General features: G+C 44.1%; 1 protein-coding gene across 1 annotated transcript; it reads right to left on the bottom strand.

Moving 5' to 3' along the window:
- Nucleotides 1–769: 769 nt before the first annotated feature.
- s1pr2 (sphingosine-1-phosphate receptor 2) lies at nt 770–17,648 on the bottom strand. The gene is made up of 2 exons (XM_054606930.1): nt 17,261–17,648; nt 770–3,869 (listed from the first exon to the last, which is right to left on the bottom strand). Exon 2 carries the CDS (start codon nt 3,740–3,742, stop codon nt 2,627–2,629), a length of 1,116 nt encoding a protein of 371 aa, XP_054462905.1. The 5' UTR covers nt 3,743–3,869; nt 17,261–17,648; the 3' UTR covers nt 770–2,626.
- Between the last annotated feature and the right edge of the window lie 1,647 nt (nt 17,649–19,295).

Here is a 19,295-nt window from a genome sequence, read left to right on the forward strand (position 1 = left end):
GTGTGTGTGTGTGTGTGTGTGTGTGTGTGTGTGTGTGTGTGTGTGTGTGTGTGTGTGTGTTATATTTACATAAACTAATGGAGATGATAAATAAGTGTTCTTTTTGCAGGGACAAACCCACATCTGTCTTGTGTGCTGACTTAAATGTTTTTGTATATACAACTTCACCTACAGGTTTCAGAGTCTGATGTCATATCCTGCAGGGCGCTGGAAAGACTTGGCAGACATCCCAGCAGCGCAGCCTCCTGGGGCTGATTCAGCCAGTGTTCCCACCCAGGAATCCTGGACGTCTGACAGGAAACAAGCCCAACTCTCCCAAGGCCACTATAAGTCAGTCTCTCCCCTCACCCCGAAAACCTCTCCCGGGGCCTTTCTTTATGCTTCTCTCAGACAAACTATCTTACAAATAGACATTCTTCTTCACCACACCCCATTTCCAGCCTCCCTGTTCTCTGCCCAGCTTCCCACCAAAGCCCTGTCTTGCTTTAGCCTTTAAGCAATTGAACAATTTGATTAGGTAAGAGAGCCGTGATTAATGGCCAAGCAGCATTTGCATGTATACTTTCTGGCTTTCATGTTGAAGCTAGTGTTTTTCTGACCATGTCAGAGCATGTTTGGATTAAATGCTCCATTTAGAATATTTCTCAGATGAAGGCACAATAGGGAGGCGTCTCAGGACCTGCAGAGAAGTCACAGCTGCAATTAAGTCCCTTGCAAATCAGAGTTAAACTCAAACACACATAAAGATTTCTTTCAGTATTTCATTTATTTTATAAAAAAGGGAATGCAATTAACAAAACGTTTATGTACCTACATTAGTGTTTCAGATTGTACCGATTTAACACAGGCAGCGTGCTACTGGACACAAAAGGCTATTGCACACGAGACATTTCATACAACACAAATCATACATACTGTACAAAAATACATACATACTTACATACAAACATACATAGTTATTCATGTATTTATTATAAAACATCACAGAGTAAAGCAACTCAATGAGGGGACAAGTACAAAAACACCTTTCCATCTGAAAAAAACTGGGGGAAAGCAAACATCACTGAAGCTGCCAAAGTGCTTTTCACCATTTCTACTTGGTCATCTAAATGTAAATGTCAATATCAGAAACACTGCGGGAGAGAAGAGTCTTAAATTTGTGTCCACAGGAAAACGGTTAGTGTAACCCTGAACAACAGGAACCGGACAATGAAAAACAGGACTTCCTGTTGCAGGAGGAAGTGACACGTTGTAGGATGTCAGAGGTGGGGATGAAGGTGACCTCCCAGGAGGGCAGATCCCCTCTCCCTCTGTGCATTAGGAACCGGATCTTCTCCTATTTTGTAGGGGAGGACAGGGGTCTTTGGAAAGACGAGACGTGTTTACATCTTTAGCTGCACAAGGCATATGGCCAGCAAATCAAACCAGGATGTTCACAACATTGTTTTTTTTGTTCATGGTGCTATTTAAGACTTCACAGTGAGAGTGACCTACCCTGTTCAAACCCTCTCTCTGCTCGTCAATGACTTGGTAATTAAAAAGTGATGATCAATAATACTGTCAACAATGGAGCGCCTGCCCCAAACACTTAATACATACATTCAGCCTAATTTCCCCAAGAGGAAGGCACAAACAGAGACAGCACATTGTTACTACGTTGCTACAACACTGTCGGGACACCGGCCCCGTTAGACAAAGCTGCTAGACAGCTGACGTTGAATGAAATCAGTGCCAACTCACTTCAGGAAATGTGCTTTCTGATTAGGTCTTCCTCGACGGAAACTGTTAAGATACAAAAGACAACAGTAAAAGCAAGAGGGACAGATTATGAGGACAGATGAGGGAAGGGGTGTTAGTGATGGAAGCCGGAGCTGGAATATATCATACGTACTTTAGCACTTACAAATAAATTAGAATGTCATGCATTAAATGTAAGCAGATTATGTAAATTTGTTGTAGTTAATCAAATGGTTTAAGCAAGGTTATATGGGGAATATATAGCCCTGGTTTTAGTCGAGGGAGCACTCGTGGTAACTTGGATTCAGTGGAGTTCAGTGGTGAGAGAAGCTGTTCACACATATCAGTACAGGAGAGTCATGTGGTCAAACCTTACGAATGACAACAATGTCTGAAGTCATCTACAAAGTGCAGCTTAGCATTGCTGCGGTTCCTGAACGGACCAAAACAACTCACCATGACTCTGATATAATGCATGCTACGTTTCTATTTTTGGCTTTTAATAGGGGTTAACATGTTTAGAAAGAAAAAACGAGACGACAGGCATATACATGACGATGGTTTTTGCATCTACATATTAATTAATGAGAGTACCAATAAAAAAAAGCTTTTTTCACATTTCTGAAAGTTCCCTCCGGCGGAATTGGTTCCCTCTTGAAACTTTGTGTTTTTACACGATTGAATGCTGATTGTGAAGTCACACAATTTTGATTGTAATAAGAAAAAGGCCGCGTTGTAACCTTGCCAGGCATCTCAGTCCAGAGTGTCTTTTTTTAACATCACTCTATCACAGCACGGCCTCTCTTCTTTATCTCACTCACACACACACTCACTCTCTCTCTCACTCTCTCACTCTCTCACTCACACACACTGATGTGTTTGCACCGTATCAAACACAAGTGGTACAGTTCTGCATGATTGGTGTGGTCTGGTGTTCGTGTTTGTTGGTGCAATGTTCCAGAGAGCTGGAGCTCTTTAGAGGGACCAGACAACGGTCGGCCGGCCGCCCGCTTTGCAGCACCCCCCAGCAGCACAACACACGCAGAAACTCCTTCCTCATGTCCTTGCTGCGCAGCGTGTAGATCACGGGGTTAAGCGCTGAGTTCAGCGTGGCAAAGCCAAAAAAGATGTTTGCGTTGGAGAGGATGGGGCAGAACTGTATCTTGCACGACGAATCCAGGAGGAGGATGATAAAAGCGGGCAGCCAGCACATGATGAACACGCCCAGCACTATTGTAACCGTTTTCAAAAGGGCGTAGGCCGGCGAGTTGGTCGCCTCATGGTGGCTGGAGCGTACAATCAAATAGATCCTCACATAGAGGATGACAATGGAGAGGAGTATGAGGCTGAAAATGGTGACAACGAAGAGGATGTATTTCTTAGAGTAGAGCGGCAATACGGTCGAGCATTCTGGGAGGTTGTTGATGCAGTTCCAGCCGAGGATGGGGAGTCCTCCGACCAGGATGGAGGTGACCCAACAGGCTCCGATTAGGAGGAACATGCGGCACGTTTTGGTGGAGCCGTACACCTTGACCTTGGTGATGGCAATATAGCGCTCCGTCGCTATCGCCAGCAGGCTGAAGACTGAAGCAGCCAGAGCGATGAACGCCGTACCCTCCCTGATGAACCACTGCACCGGCATCAGGTCAAAGGTCCTCGACCCTGACAGGAAAATGTTGGCTATGTAGGCGGAGCCCGCCAGCAGGTCAGAGAACGCCAGGTTGCCGATGAACAAGAACATGGCGGAGTGGAACTTCTTGTTTCGGCAGACAGCGATGAGGACCAGCAGGTTCTCCAGGATGATGATGGTGCAGAGGACCACGATGACGATGTTGAGGGTGGTGAGCTGTTTCTTGTTCTCGATTATTTTAGTCAGATCCTGCGTGGTCATGTTCTTAGCAAAGGCGTAGTAGGAGGGGATCAGGCTCTGGTTGTAGTATTGGGAGTACTTGCTCTTCATTGTGACAGGGTGGCAGAGCACAGCGGCTTTACGGCAAAGATTCATTCACACAGAGGAGTGGTGGAGAGCGTCTTAGCCGATAATCATTACCCTCAAGGAGTGGACAGGAAGACGGTCCGGGCCGGTCACCACACGGTCCCACAGTCACGACTCTAAGCTCTATGTGGGTCACCTGCAGAAGACACACAGAAAGGAAGAGAAGGCCCGGGTTACCCACAGGGAAGATTCACTTGCACTCATGAAATAAACTGTTACAAAGCAAGCGTGCATTTTTAGCAAAGCATTGCACACGCCAAAGTCACAACAACGTAACCAGGCAACAACCTGCTCCTCAGTCTGCACAGCGGAAACTAAACACTTCAAGTCACAGAGCGGAGGAACAGAAAGAGACAAGAGCTCCAAAATGAACACAATATTAAATCAAATGGATAACAGATTCAAAATGAAGAGCTGGCATTCACATTTAAAGTTAAAGACGGTGAACACACTGAATTCCAAACTGAACACCCACGCAGGAAACAGTTGCAGCTTGTTGCGGTCCAAAAGGAATGGAAAGTAATAACCCAGTGGCTCACAAGTGAGTTGTATGTTATTGTAAAAAAAGAAAAACCTAAATTCACTCTGAGGCAATTTATCATAAAAAGATCTTCCCTATGTTTGGGCTGGTGAACCTGTGCAGGCAGAGGCCATCTTCAGGTAGAAGACTAAATACTCTGTGAGTGCTGCTGCTCAGACAAAGGGACATTCCTCTAACCCTGTCCGAACACTCGGCTGTCAACACATGGCATTGTTGTGGGTTAGCGAACCTTTCCACTCCAGCGAGCTACCTCTTGAAATTTCAACATAGCTTTTGGATCGGCCAGACCTCCTCATCTCATCCCGAACCCCTCCAACCAGTTCACACAAGAGAACAGCAAATCAAACAGAAGCCCCAGAAGAGGAGGATGGAGTTTCTCTGACTTTATGAGAAATGGGCTTTGGTTAAAATCATACACCATTTGTATGACATATCCTAATTTTAAGTAGAGCTGATTGACTGAAAAAGAATCGTTAAAGTAATTTTCATGCATAATGATATGTAGATTTTTTTCTTTTCTTTGTTCTATATCATATTAAACTGAAAATAATTTTGGTTTGGACTGAAAAAACAACACATCTGATTCACATTAACAGAGTAATTCCCTATGTCTTCAAATTATAAATGCTCTCGGATTGAAAAATCCTGTTTCTTTTTTTTGTGCTCACCTTTGACTTTGAGAAAGGAGGCATATTTTTTCAGTGTTTTCTGTAGGGCTGCACGTATTTTCATCATCTTCGAGATGTCATCTTGTGTATTAAACACATCATGAACAACTGCGATATAACAGTCAGGGAAGTTTTGAGTTAGTTGAAAGAGAGTACAGGTACAAAATTGCACTTTTAAATGTAACTATAATTATTTTATTGGTTTGAAATAGATTCCTTTCTTTTTTTTTATTCATAAAGCAAGTTGCTGTATTTAAGAAGAATATTTAAAGCAGCAGAAAGGCAGCATTGAAGACGGGTTTATAATAGTTTGGCGTGTTTTCCTCCAATTGTGCAGCCATAGTTTACTGACATTTTAAAGACCAAACGATGAATCGATTTATCTAGAAATTGATCAGCAGATAAATTGATAATGAAAATAAATGTAGTTGCAGCCTTAATTTTAGATATTCATTACGGTAAATACTTTCCACATTGTGTGGTATTACAAACTCACACAATGACATTATGTCTCAAGGTGATTTATGTGCACTTTATTATTATAATATAGTCTGAATACATAAACAAACCTTTGACCTGATGAAGTGTTAAGTTTTATAATGATGCAGCCAAACACGTTAAACAAAAACCTTGTGAACCACTTATGTGGCTTCAAATTACCCACAGAGCTCTCTCTCAGGCAGAAACCCTATAAACAAACCAAAACAAAGGAAAGTTGGAGGCTCTGGAAATCTAATTAGAGGAGGAGCTGGTGTCTTCAACCTGTCAAAGGCAACAGGATCCGTCTGCAGGATCCAGCTCCAGAGGAAACTCAACACTGCTCATCTCCTGCAGATCAATCTTAACTGGAAACCTTTAGTGGAAACTGGGGCTTGAACCTCGTCTCTGTTCTGCTGGGCTTCTACTCAAAGCCCGGGAGACTGAAAGATGGCGAGGGGGGGGGCGAGACAAAGCCGGACGGAGAGCATGCATGTGGAACGGCATCTGGACACAAAGGCTGGAATCTGAGACATCACCGTGACGTCCACAAGCTCATCCATGTGTCGATATGCACCGCGCGGGACTTCACACTGCTCGTGCACTGAAATCTTTCCTCTCTCACACACACACACACACACACACACACTTGGCTAATTGTGACAGACATGGAGTAGAGCAGCACAGCATTCCCCAGGTTAGACACACAGCCAGCAATAAGCAGGTCACTGTTTCCTCAAGCAGGAACAGAGAACAATAGTCTCCTTCAGTGTGGATAGCATTGCCCTTCGGCCTTAATAATGGGAGCGTCACTTCCATTTGGCTGCTGCAGCTGTATCATAACTGAAATGTATTTACAGTCCAGCATCCCTTATCAGACCTGCTGTATCAGGGCAGCACCCCCCATCCTTTCCAGCTCCATTAATAGACATAAATAGGAGGCTTGAGGCTGAGCACGTGTGCCAGCTGCACCAGGGTAATGACATTAGGTTACATTATTTCAGCCTTTAATGGTTTATTACTGGAAAAGTCAGCCAGCTCCGTATCTCCACAGCCCACTCGACTGCTAAGAGAAAAACACACCAGCGTCTGCTTCATCTTTCTCTCTGCTCTCGTACATGTTGAGCAGACAGGTGGAGGTTGTCCCGTCACCTCCTGTCCTTATCTGTCATCAGAGGGATTTCTCTCTGTGTGTGTGTGTGTTTTTGTGTGTGTGTGTGTGTGTGTGTGTGTGTGTGTGTGTGTGTGTGTGTGTGTGTGTGTGTGTGTGTGTTGTGTGTGTGTGTGTGTGTGTGAAACCTGCCGGGCTGGTTTGCCGACAGCACTGTCTCGCCGCAGCCCCGCCCTGCCCCTCTACCTGCCGCCCGTGTGCCATTCAGGTGTTTCCATGGTGATTGGTCGACAGAAGCAGCAGCCCCTCCCCCTCCCTCCCTCCCTCTCCCGCCCGTCGTCAAAGTTGCACCCTGTGTTCGACCCAGACATCACTGTCACACTTCCACAGTAGACACAACACGACGTCAAAAAATGTCACACCGTGTGGCTCCTTTCTTCACTAACAACAAGGAGTCGTCTGCGGCTGCACAAAACCCCCAAAAACTACACTTCAGTATGTTAACGGAAAAGTAGAAAATGTAAAATGAATACTACTAGTACAGTTGTTAGGTATGCAGTGTAGTATTCTATGAGCTGAATCATATTTGAGTACAATTTAGTACAATAGTTTATAAAAATATAAAAAGTTTAATTCTGCAGCCAGAGTCGGTACAAAGTTCACTGCTCTAAAGTTCATATACTTTAATTGTGCATCAGATGTTGTAAAGTATTACCTGCAAACACTAATGCATTAAAGATATATTAAACTTAAATATAATTGATTAATATTTAGGTTGCATACCTCATTATTAATAGTAGATCTGAGTAAACTGTTACTGCTACTACTATAGTATTTTAAGTGATACTTTGGGACAGCATATCCATGTACTTAAATGCAACTTTAATTGTTCAAAGCTAAAATAACGTTATCCATTATGATTTAAACATTATATAAATATGCTGAAGTATGTAGATGATGTGCATCCCACATACTTTAGATTTTCTTTGTTTACGGGAACAGAGATGAGTGAATGTTGTGGTTTCATGAACAACTGTGATGTAGATGAAGGTGTAAAAAGGCTGCAGCAAAACAAATAGCATTATATCCTGTCACTTTTTCACAGTGAATCTCCAGATAAGTTGCCTCAGAAACAAAGGAAGTTAAACAAGACAGACACCTGAGACAGGATATCCTATCAGAGAGATGAGAGAAGCTCATTATCACCAAAGCTGCAGTTTCTTATCATCAGAGAATTGATGTAGAGATGCTCTTATGTGGTGGATGTTCTCATGAACTGTTTTTTCAGAACCACATACGGTTGCAAGCATGCGTTTAAAAGCTGCATAGATTTTCCACAAGATGATTCAAATGGAGCTGAAAGCTGACTCTGGTTTCCTCCTAATCCTGAACAAGAGACAGAGTTCCCCTCTCCTTCATGGGACTGACGGCTACACAAAGGCCTCAGGTGCTTTTTCTCCAGAAACACCTGATAAGCCCCAATTAGCACAACGTCTGCTCACTAAAAACCAAGGCAACGCTGCCCCATGACATCACCTGCTCCCTGTCACACACTGCTTTCTCTGGGGGAAAGCACTTAAAACAAAAACAGAGATCCTAACTCTCCACACAGCATGCATGTCCACGTTTCTGTGCACACACACACACACACACACACACACACAAATTCGCTCACTCGTACAATCTCCCATGCACATTGAGATAAGAGCGGACGGCTAACCTTGTGTTTGGACAGTTAACATTTGCGGCTTATCTTGTTTGCATTGAAATGTGTTTAATGTTTGTTTACCTACAAGAATCATCCCAGCAGTTTGTGGTCTGAAACATCCTGTAACTTCATTTTACACCATCTGCCCTTCACACTCTCCGCTCACAGGCCGCTGTAGTGGCAACAGAGCACTAATCCAGCCTGTTTTTAGTTTTTTTTATAAATAATTGTTAAAGTAATTTCGCATACGAAATTGGCAGAAAATGCTGCTTTCAGCCTCCAGGATATGTATATTTTATTTTTTTCTCTGTTTTATATCATATTAAACTGAAAACATGTGTTTTCTGTAGGGCTGCATGTATTTTTTATCATCTTCGAGATGTCATCTTGTGTATTAAACAAATCATGAACAACTGCGATATAACAGTCAGGGACTGTTTTTCCCTCACAGCACAGAATCTGCTCAAAAAAGAAAGAAAGGCAGCAGCATGAGACTGTTACACAAAGATCCTCTTTGTTTGGACTAAAATATGAAAAAGTTCATCATGTCCATTTTCCATTTTAAGGAGATTTATTGACCTCAGTCACGAGGTAATCCGTCATGGATACACACAAAGCATCTGCTGCTGATTTGTTATTTCCTGTTCAGTTTCACAACCGTTGTTGGAGGTATCGGTGAATAATTAATCTCGGGGGGGCTCTCCTATAACTGTACACCTTTTCTTCTCCCCTCTGCTGCTTGTGTTTAAATAATATCAGGGGGTCTCCAGATGGTTGTGGAGAATAAAATGAAATAACATATTTAAACATCATGTTTTTTTTGTGATGATGTTGCCTGTTCCAGTGATTTCATTTGACTCAGGATAGATTTTAAGTAGAGAGAGAAAAGGTCAGTGAACGCATCAAAACGCCGCAGAGCTTTGAGCCCACTTGACAAAGACTCGGTGCTAGCTGTTCAAACTAAACAAAAGTAGTGAACATCAGTCTGATTATTCTGGGGGGTCTCGTTAGTAACCAGCACTCAGTATTTCAGGGTGAATGCTGGCACAGGAGTGATGGAGGATGTGAGCTCAACAGCTAAAAATCCTGTTTCAAGGTAAAAACCTCTGAGTCTCTGAACTCAAACTCTACTCCATGTCTGTCACTCGACTTAAACCAAAAGGTGTGAACATGAGTGTATTGAGTGGGGGTTCAGCAGAAGAGTTGTGACATCTTGGAGGAAAATTCCAAATGCCAAAGCACAGCAATGCGGTCTGACAGTTTCCCCCGTGTTGACATGCCAGTCACACAAGAGAAAACACAACTACCTATTAACCGCCACTAAATTTCACCACCGCTACCACGCATCAGGAAATGACTAAACTGAAAGATGCCAACCCACAGTTTTCTCTTCACTTTTCCGTTTCTTAAACTTTATCAGTGATGACGTTGTCTTAACACCACTATCTTATTTAAGCAGAGGGGTTTTTAAAAATAAATAATAATAATGGTTTGAATGTTTCACATCCTAGTTTTCACACTATGTTCTGTTTGTTACAGCTTATTATTAGACAGATTTAAATCTTACATTTACATCAACATAATATTAAGTGGGCACTGTATTAGAGTTTAAAATAACTGAATTATGTTAAATGAACTTAAAGAGCAGCAGATACAGAAATACTTTTATTAATAAGTGACCATGTGAAATGTTAAACTGTTTAGTAGTTATTTTATGGTACATTGGGTTTTCTGGTCTAGAAACACATTATTTTTACAGTGTAACTTGTGTAATACTACACTTTCACTGTTGTTTGGCCTGTGCCCTTATGTTTTTCCACCCACAATCAAAGAAGTTTGGCTAGCCCTGCTCGAAGCCGTCTCAAGCCGCTGCACACTCGGTCCGTCATGCCTGGCCCTCGCAGTGCCGCTGTGCAAAGAGAGAAAACACAGCGATGGCCTGTGTCGGCTGGCAGGTGGCTGCAGCGTCTCTCTGCTGCTCTGGCTGTCGCTGAGCCCTGCGGCTCCGAGCGGGAAATCTTTTCACATCAGCACAGCCTAACTATTGATTTTCCACAGTCAATTTCCAGGAAGAAAAAAAGCATTAACGTTTGCAGTATCACTGTCATGTGGCACGAAGATGATTATCGTTTGCAGCTGTGACATGACTTGTCCTTCAAATGGCTCACATTCAGCGTCGTCTCTGTGAGATCAAAATGAACCCAGAACCATCGTCTAGTCTTGAAGGCTTGATCTTATCCTAAGCAGTCACTGTTATCACTGTTACACGCCACGCTGCTGACAAGCTCACTGATAACAGTGAAGTGAAGATGCACAGCTGGCAAAAAGAACGTTCAAAAACATACCTCACATCAGCTACCTCAACTTCCTATTGTGGTACAACAGTGAGCTACCCAAAGTAGAAATACATTCAATTCAAGACCTCAACAGAAGTGCCACTGCGAGTGGTTTTCTTAAGCAATCCACAGTCAATATTACTACTCTCAGAGTGCCAAGCATGCACTCATTGTTATTCTTTCTACTGTTTTAGTATAGAGATATTTTCAGATGTTTACTGATAAACTTTGGAAATCAGGGAAGGGAAAACCAGCGAGGCAAAGAGTCTGACACATTCTGGCAGTGATTTCACACACTGGACGAGGATGGAGGAGTGAAATACAGGCAAGTAAGTCATCAGGATCTGTTGTTTTGAAACACCAGCAGCTCATGAAGTCACTAGACAAATTGGGTTTAAAGGGGAAGTACACACAAGAAAGAAGAGAGCCTGTTTCAGTGTCACGCTGTGACTTGCACGATCTAGAGGAGGAACAGACTGGGATATTTGAGATGGGGGCCTGCAGTATCTCACAGTTTCTAGCTGGGAGAGGAACTCAACAGGGGAAACAACCCATTTGACACAGAAAAAAAAAAATCCTTGGCAAAGAAATGTCCGCCGTTTGCCAGGCTGTGTTGCAGACATACAGACGTTACATCCTTTTTTAGGACAAAAAAAATAGAGAAGTATTACAAGTTTGCATCAGAGTGATGATACCTGCATCATGGCAATAGATGAGGCAAAGAAGAAATCAGTTCCTTTTTTAACGACATGAAAACGGTTCCCTCGTCTTTTTCACACTGTGTTTAATTTTAGCTCCAAGAGCAAACCTTCCTCTCTCTTTGTCTGTTATTATGCAGACATGATTCATTAGAGCCTATAAGCTGCCAGATATTAATGGAGTGGGTGTCCTCAATACGTGGGGGTTTCTTCGTTTAATTAGGGATTACCCTTTCGCTCGTCAAACGGTTTGACAGTTTGGGTTCAGCCTCTTCTGAGGGGTCCACAACACAGTTCAGTCAGTTTTTTGTTTTTTCCTGTGTTTTTCAAAGTGACTTGTGTTGTTTTCTGTTTCCCTCCTCAGTCAGTTCATCTTGTGAAACTTTGCAGTTCTTTATTTATGGCATCTGTTCATGTGGCTCTTAGAGTGGCAGTGAGAGGAGCCGGAAACAAAGAGCTGTGTTAAAAAAAAAAAGGGCATCATAGAGCCTGAGGAGCCATAACCCGTATGACCGGCAGTCCCCCCACCCACCCCCAGTCTGCTCCATTGGGGGGGCGGGGGGGGGGAATCTCCAAGGGTGGCGCCTGAGAGGCAATTACTGTAATACCTTCACCCTCGGACCATTCCTGTCAACTTAAGTCACTGTCCTACAAATTATTCACATTTTCATATCGCTCTATTTTGCATATCTGTCTTTCATGCTGCTCCCTGAGTTTCAGAGCTGCGTCGTCGTCACTCTGAAACCCCCCCCCACCTCCGCTCGTATATTTTAAACTTCACCACAGAGATCAAAAGACGAGGCCACAAAGAGGTGATTAAAAGCACATCAAGAGGGATTTATTTAGCACACATCTGGGTCAGACATGTTCTTATAGTCGCCTATTAAAGACTTCATTACAGCACAAACGGTGCAATCAGCCCTCCATTCAGGAAACTCTGGAGTTCCTTAGAACTGTGTCCCAAATCCTCTTGTCATTGCAGAAAAATGTGTCTGATGTTCCATGAAGCTTGACTGATAATAACACTTAAAATCCTTATCACTAACCCTTGAGAACAAATGGATGTTTTTCTGCAGCATGCATGTAAAAACTGTTCTGAGGTTTCCTCTGCATGGAAAAAAAAAAAAAACTCTCAGAAAAGCAGTAAACCACACATGAAAATGCTGTAAAAATCTGTCGGGTTTGTTCATGCATTTGTAGGTAAGTGTTAACCACAGGCGTCCTTAACACAGACACGTATACTCTGCTGTTGTGAGGAAGCGAGAAGTCAGATAAAGTCTGAAACTGGAAAAAAAAAAAGAAGCTTGTTTTAAGTTTCAGCTTCTGTTCCCCTCTCACACCTTCCCATGTCCTTTTCTTTACAATGAGCTCTTCCCTGATGAATGGCTTTGAACCCTCCTTTTACATCTCTTTTGTCCTGGCTCACTGCTCCTATTCTACTCTGCTGCTACACCTTGAACTCCACCCCTTCTCAAGTTCTGCTGCTTCGTTTGGAAACTACGCGGTTGCCGTGAGAGCGCTCATAGTCATTTGTTGCATTACGTGCCAATGAACACGGGACATGACGATGTATATTCATGCATTTGTGCGTGTGTTTGGTGGCGTGGAGGGTTTACTGTAAATGTGATCCCATGTTTGTTTCTCTGATGTTGCAGTGAGCATCATCACAGACAGTCATCTCAGGGACAGACTGTCGCTGGTGGCAAAGCAAAGCACTGCACAATGATAAATGATGCCATCTACACAGGCAGACACACGGGGGCACAAAGCCGCCCCGATTGCTTGATAAGATGATGAATTGATGGAGGCTCTCCATGTCTCCTCATGGTCCAGCGTAGGAAAACAACTCCAGACTCCTCTGGCCAACACACATCCATTAAACACGGCTCTGTTGTTGGAGAAAAACACGGTTGCCTGGAGAGGGAACATTGTTTTGTCCACACAGTCCACAGTTGTTCTTCTATATTTTATACAATGTAAGAAGTTCTTGCTTCGAAGAGAAAATAAATGTCTTGAAAAATAAACATAAATTGCGATCTCTGGCATGAGGACTTTGTATCTTAAACTGTAAAAGTATTTTTTGCAGGGCCAATACAACCTGCATTTAAAGACCAGTGAATGTGCACGAAAAGAGACCCGAGGGTTTTTCAACCTTCTAGAGTTTTGGAGGGATACTAGGCCTGTTTTATTTATTGGCAACATAACACGAGTAAAACATTTTTAAAAGCAAAGGCCCCATTGTAAATGACTTGGCTTTATATGCAGCGTTGGTTTTTGCCGAGGGACATTTTTCAAAACTAACAAACAGGACAGAGAGTGTTTCTGAGAGTGTTTCTGTGGCTGAGCCTTTCAGCGGCTACGAGACAACAGCTACTTGACTTTGACCTCAACAACACTCATCTGAAATGGACATGTTTGAGCAGTTGTCACATTGATTTTGAGTAAACAGAATCCACTTCCTCTCAATCCGTCTGTTGCGATGGAGCAGTCTGGCCTCGGTCGTGACCCGGCTGGTGTTTGGCTGGAGCTTAATTCCTTCGTGTCTTTTAGCCTGGAAAGACTGAAGCCGAGGATAAACAGGATAAACAGTTGGCTATTTGGCCTTATTTTTAAAGTCTGCCAGTGATTAGGGGAAATCTGACAGAGCTCATCAGGAGGCAATCAAGTTAACTTTCAGTTCCAGACTAAATTAACTGGCTGCATGGGGCAATTCAAAATCCAAGAAAACTGTCCCTAGCTTACTTCTGGATCTGGGGATGTGGGGTGTTAAAGTAATCCTGCTGAGTTCTCCAGCTGCACAAATAAAGCTGACTGGATAACAAAGGCTTCCAAGAGAGAAGAAAAACCTCAGCATCTTCATGTGTACCTGCTCCTAGATGGCTCCAGAGTGAGTGGTGAGAATGACCAGAAATCAGGAAACCGCAACATGACCGCACTGATTAAACCCGCTGCTATAGAACAGACGGCACAAGGTCGTTCCAGTCCAGTTCATAAATCAAACTGCACAACCTAAGGAGAGGCTGCAAATTGTTGCTGACCTCGTCCAAAGCCGCAGCAGAAATCAGGAACCTTGTCTTAAACCGCTCGTCATTGTCTCCTAGAAATGCATACAGTTCCTGTCTGTGGAGCGTAAGCGTTGCACAATGAAAAACTGCCTGTCAAAGCTAAACGAAAAACCATTTACAGCATCATTACCAACTGGCAGCAGATTGGAACAAGGGGCCGGTCTAAGCTTGATATGTGACAGAAGAAGAGCAGCCCAGAAAGCGTCAGGAGATCCTGGCATGCTGCTACAAGCATCAGCGTCGGTCAGGGGGGGTCTCATAGCTTGTCCAAGTCCTTCTAGTGGAAAAAGGAATGTAACAGGAGACTTTAAAGCTGATGGATTCTGTCATTTGGGTAAAACGCCTTCCTAGCTCCAGCAAATATCAGCTAATATAAATGTTTATAAGATAATCAGAGCAGCACCGACAGCAACAAGAAGAGGAGCTGTTTTTCAAAGGAGAGACAGATAGTGCATGTGTGTTCCTCTACCTGCAGGCAAACAGGCTTTAGTGACACAACCTACTCGCGCTCCTGTTTACAACACGGGTTAAAAAGCAGATGCCATATTTGCTCCTCTGATCTGAGACACTCCCAGCTCTTGGCCGTGAAAGCTGCTGCATGCTGTCAGCTGTGTGTTGTGACTTGCGCTTCGGCAGCCTCGAACAGAAGGCGTTTATTTTGCTCCTGCTGCCACACCCAAGGAAAGTGTTTTTCAGCTCAAGGGGGAGTACCAGCAAGAACTCCTTAGAACCTAGATGGCTCTCTGCAGAACGCTATTACTGTTATTAGAAAAAAAAGCCCGGATGCATGGACACGTGCATTGTCTCCTGTGATCTGCCAAGGCTCCTATTCTTCTTTAAAAGTTATGAAGTGACCCCTGACAGGTTTCATTTAAGCAGGTGAAACCCGGAGGACCCTCTGGCGGGCCGCTCCTCTGATCTCACAGTGCTGTCACCCCTCCTATCGGGCTGAATAAAGTGCTGAGTGGAGACAACAAAAGAGGAGCAGGTCTCCCAAAGGAAAACCCTTCTCGCTGCTTCCTATGAGCAGCCCGCTCTCAGGCCTGAGCTGAAACCCGAGCATCCTTCAGAGATCGACACCACCCACCACCCACCACCCACCACCCGCCCTCAACCCCCCTGGTGACCTGTTTCGTTTAAGTCCCGCAAATCCAGTTCCCACCGCTGAATTACCATTCATTTATTTATACGACCATGCTCTTTTACCTCTATTTATTTATTCAGCTCTTCTATTTGTCCTCATTTCTCATGCTGTCCCTGGAAGTCCCCGCTGAGAGGGGTCCGGTTACCGTCTTCTAGAGGAAAGCAGGGCCACTGAGCCCCCCACAGAACACACACTCATGATGTCATGGGCGGCTGAACTGAGCCAGTCTGCATGCGCTATAGATTTTAAAATCCCTCTATAAAGACTTGTAGCATGTCTGAGAAGGGCTGCGTGTGCCTGGAGCTGCCCTGATCAAAGACGGTGAAGAGTGTGAGGAAGCCTGGCAGCGGTCAGACCCGATGGGGTGGCGGATTTTCTCTTCTTATGCAATGAGCCATGATGTCACATTTGCCAAATGCAGACGGGCCGGCCTGCTGGTTGGATCATGCCCCGTCTTCAGCCTCTCCAATGCATGCTGGGAGAAGCATCTGAGTCCGTAAGTGGCAGTGCACCCCCCAAAACAAACCAAGCTGCTCTCTCACAACACCAGCATCAATGAAGCTGCTGACAGGGCCTTCAACACTCGACAGTCCTCTCTGAATGCTGCAGAGCGAGCTTCCTCTCCGACCCCCTACTTATGATGTTATCACAGTTGTTTGCTAGTCTTAACTCAACTGGCTTTGCAGCATCCGTGTGCATTTGACACTTTGGTTTTCTCGCCCCGTCATCTTGGCTAAATTAAAGCGGCCACAGGTTTCAGAGCGCCTGCTAACGAGCACAGCATGCAGCGTGCAGACTGAACCAGAGCGTCCACAGGATAGAGGATGATGGATGGGGGGCCTTTATCTGGGCAATAAACATCAGTTCCTTCTCCTTATCACCTTATCTCGCTGTGATTTGAGGATTCTCCCACAACAGGATGCCTCACGGCTTCACTGCTGACACCTCTGTATCCCTCTCTGCAGGGTTTACTCTGTCAGACACAAGAAACAACCTGCTGTTGGGTCAGTCGGGTCCTATAGTGCTGATAAGGGAATGAAGCGCAGGGCTGACAAAACACTGTAATGTTACAATATAAACTTATACAGATATTTGCAACAACAGCTATTCCGATTGCTCTTCTAATATTTGCCCAGGCTAAATCTTTGACAACAGCGTGGTGCAGTGTGTTTTGTTCTCCGGCTCCCAGAGATTAACTACGGTGCATGGGGATAATGGGGGCTTTTGTCTTATTAATACATCCTTTCAATACAATGCCTTCTTTAGAGTGACGGATGAACAAGCCCCAACAACATCGGAGGGGTCAGTGGAGGAGGGGGGTGCACAGCAGGCTGCCTGGTGTGCATGCATCTCATCCCAACCTCCAAGAAGAGCTGCACAGACAACATGTGATGCAAGATACTGTACCCATGCATGATCAGGACAGATATAGATAGACCTGCGTGTTAATATTTAACACCACAACCACTGCTCTTCAGAAAAACCACCACACACACCCACACACACACACACACACACACACACACACACACACACACACACACACTGTGGCTGCAGCAGTGTTTTGCTTTTGCGCCCAAAGTGTGTCGCCCAACGACACATTTCAAGACTATGAACTATGACTCTGATCAATGGAGACTTTCGGTTCACCTTTTACGCACAGATCATGAATGTTATGGAATCGACTCATTTCGCGTAAAAGCACATTTGGACACATCAGATCCTTTTGTTTCTGCTGCAGCACATGCAACACTGTCACACAGACTCTGAGTTACTCACCCCATGAGAGATCCTAGTGGAGAGCTGCGGAAAAAGACGCTCCGACAAAGTATTTGTCTCCAAATGTCCTCACATGTGGGCCAACACTGTGCGTAAATGTTGGGTCCAAGTTGGGAGCTTTCCCTTTCTCCAGCAGTGACAATCACAACTTTGGTGTTGGACCAGACGGCGTGTCTCGTCTAGTCTTTGGTAAATCCATACCGGTCTGTGCGCCACCGCGGAAACCTTTTTGGAGATCAGTCGAAAACTGTGATCCTTCAATGAGAAAAAACCAGGAAAAATGAGAGAAAAGAGGGAAAAATGAGAGTTTTTTTTATTCTGAGACAGCACTTTCTCTTTTGTGTGTCTAATCCAGCAGTCGGTCTGATTGTCCTCCTGGCTGCTCTGTGTGAACAACAGCTCCACGGGGCTGAGCGTCGGGGAGGCGTGCGCACTTTACGCACACACACACACGCACACACACACACACACACACACACACACACACACACACACACACACACACACACACACACGCAAGAGACACAACATGTGGAAACGTCACATGCCCATAAAGAGTGGAGAGTCTCAGTGTAGAGATATAACGATGGATATGGTTTGTGGATTAATATGGAAAACCCTTTTTTTTTTTTTTTTTTTTTTTTTAAATCCTATTTCTGGACTTTTCCTCCAGCACACAAATGAAGTCCAGATGTTCCACCTCTTCACTTCCTCTCTCCTTGCAGATCTCAGCGTGAACCAGAGCCCAGTTTCCCCTGAGAGCAGTGGTCATGCATATCTAAAGCAGACCTGCAGTATGACAAAACATCCAGTGTTATGATAAATAAATAAGCAGTTGGGCCGTTTCTGTGACTCTTATTTAATTAGTTGTTTCTGATGAGTCATCACTGTGATCTTCACTTGTCCCTCTGGTCTGGCTTTAATGATGAGGGTGAGGTGAAGGTAAGTCTGGGCTTGTTACTCATCAGGGCTGCGCCTTGACATCCCAGTGAAAGAGCCTCCTTTCCACAAGGAAGTAATAATGTCTTCACAGTCATTATGCTGAAAGCTGAAGTCGTCTGTGATGTCATGTGTCTGTGATAAGAAGAGGGAGCTTCATATTTATTAGGAGATCCCCGGCTTCTGTGCTCCAGACAACTGCTTCAGGAATTGTGGTTTTACCATAAAGCTTTCTTTACACATCAGAGTTTAATAAAACTAGTTTTCAAATGAGTGAATCCAGATTTTAAATTAAAAAAATGTATTGCACAATTTAAACTAATCTCTGTTTATGCAAGTTTAAACAAAATAGTAATGCCTGTTGAGACCTAAGTAGTTTATAAGATACACACATCTGTTAGTATAACCTTTCTCATGATGGCTCAGCAGGGAAGGTTTAGTTTCTCCAAAATATGGCCAAATAACAAAAGATAAAACAACGAAAAGCAGACAACATTTTTCAGAGAAGAGCAAAAGCAGATGGTCCAATCGTTCTATTCAGCTCGTGAATAGTTTCCCAGCTGAACCTGTATTTCGATAGAAATTCAGCGGAAGGATCATAAAACTCAACCGGGTTAACCCTTGACTTTCTTCAGGGAACTTTATTAATTCACCCAATCCATTGAAAAAAAAACGTCCATCTAAAAGTTAAACCAACTCAAGTCTAGGTTTGAAGTTAAAGCTGTTAAATAAGATGTTGTCTACATAAAGGTTTAATGGAGTGATGTCGCCCTGACCAGAGAGAGAAGACCCTCTCCCTCTGTGTGTTTGTTGTTATCCGAGCTTCTGGGTTGTTTGTTGACAGAGCTGAGCCGGTCGTGCGTGCTTTTAGCTCACGTTTGTGCGTGACGGTGCCAACAAAGGCCTCGACGCGGAAGCGTAGCACCCACCCTCAGGTGCCCCCTCAGGTAAACACTGTTAGCAGTCGCCCTTGTTTGCACTGTTAGCGCTGTTCGCACTGTTAGCTTTGAGCTGACAGCTCAGCCGTCTCCATCTTGAGAGCCATTTGGAGGCAATAGAAATGCTCCCAATCTCCTATAAAGAACATTTAGTTCTC

This window comes from Anoplopoma fimbria, chromosome 11, assembly GCF_027596085.1.
Source record: "Anoplopoma fimbria isolate UVic2021 breed Golden Eagle Sablefish chromosome 11, Afim_UVic_2022, whole genome shotgun sequence".
Taxonomy (NCBI): Eukaryota; Metazoa; Chordata; class Actinopteri; order Perciformes; family Anoplopomatidae; genus Anoplopoma; species Anoplopoma fimbria.

Bases quoted from the DNA above. Each gene is read 5' to 3' on its own strand.
- s1pr2 (XM_054606930.1), bottom strand. From the start codon at position 3,742: ATGAATCTTTGCCGTAAAGCCGCTGTGCTCTGCCACCCTGTCACAATG.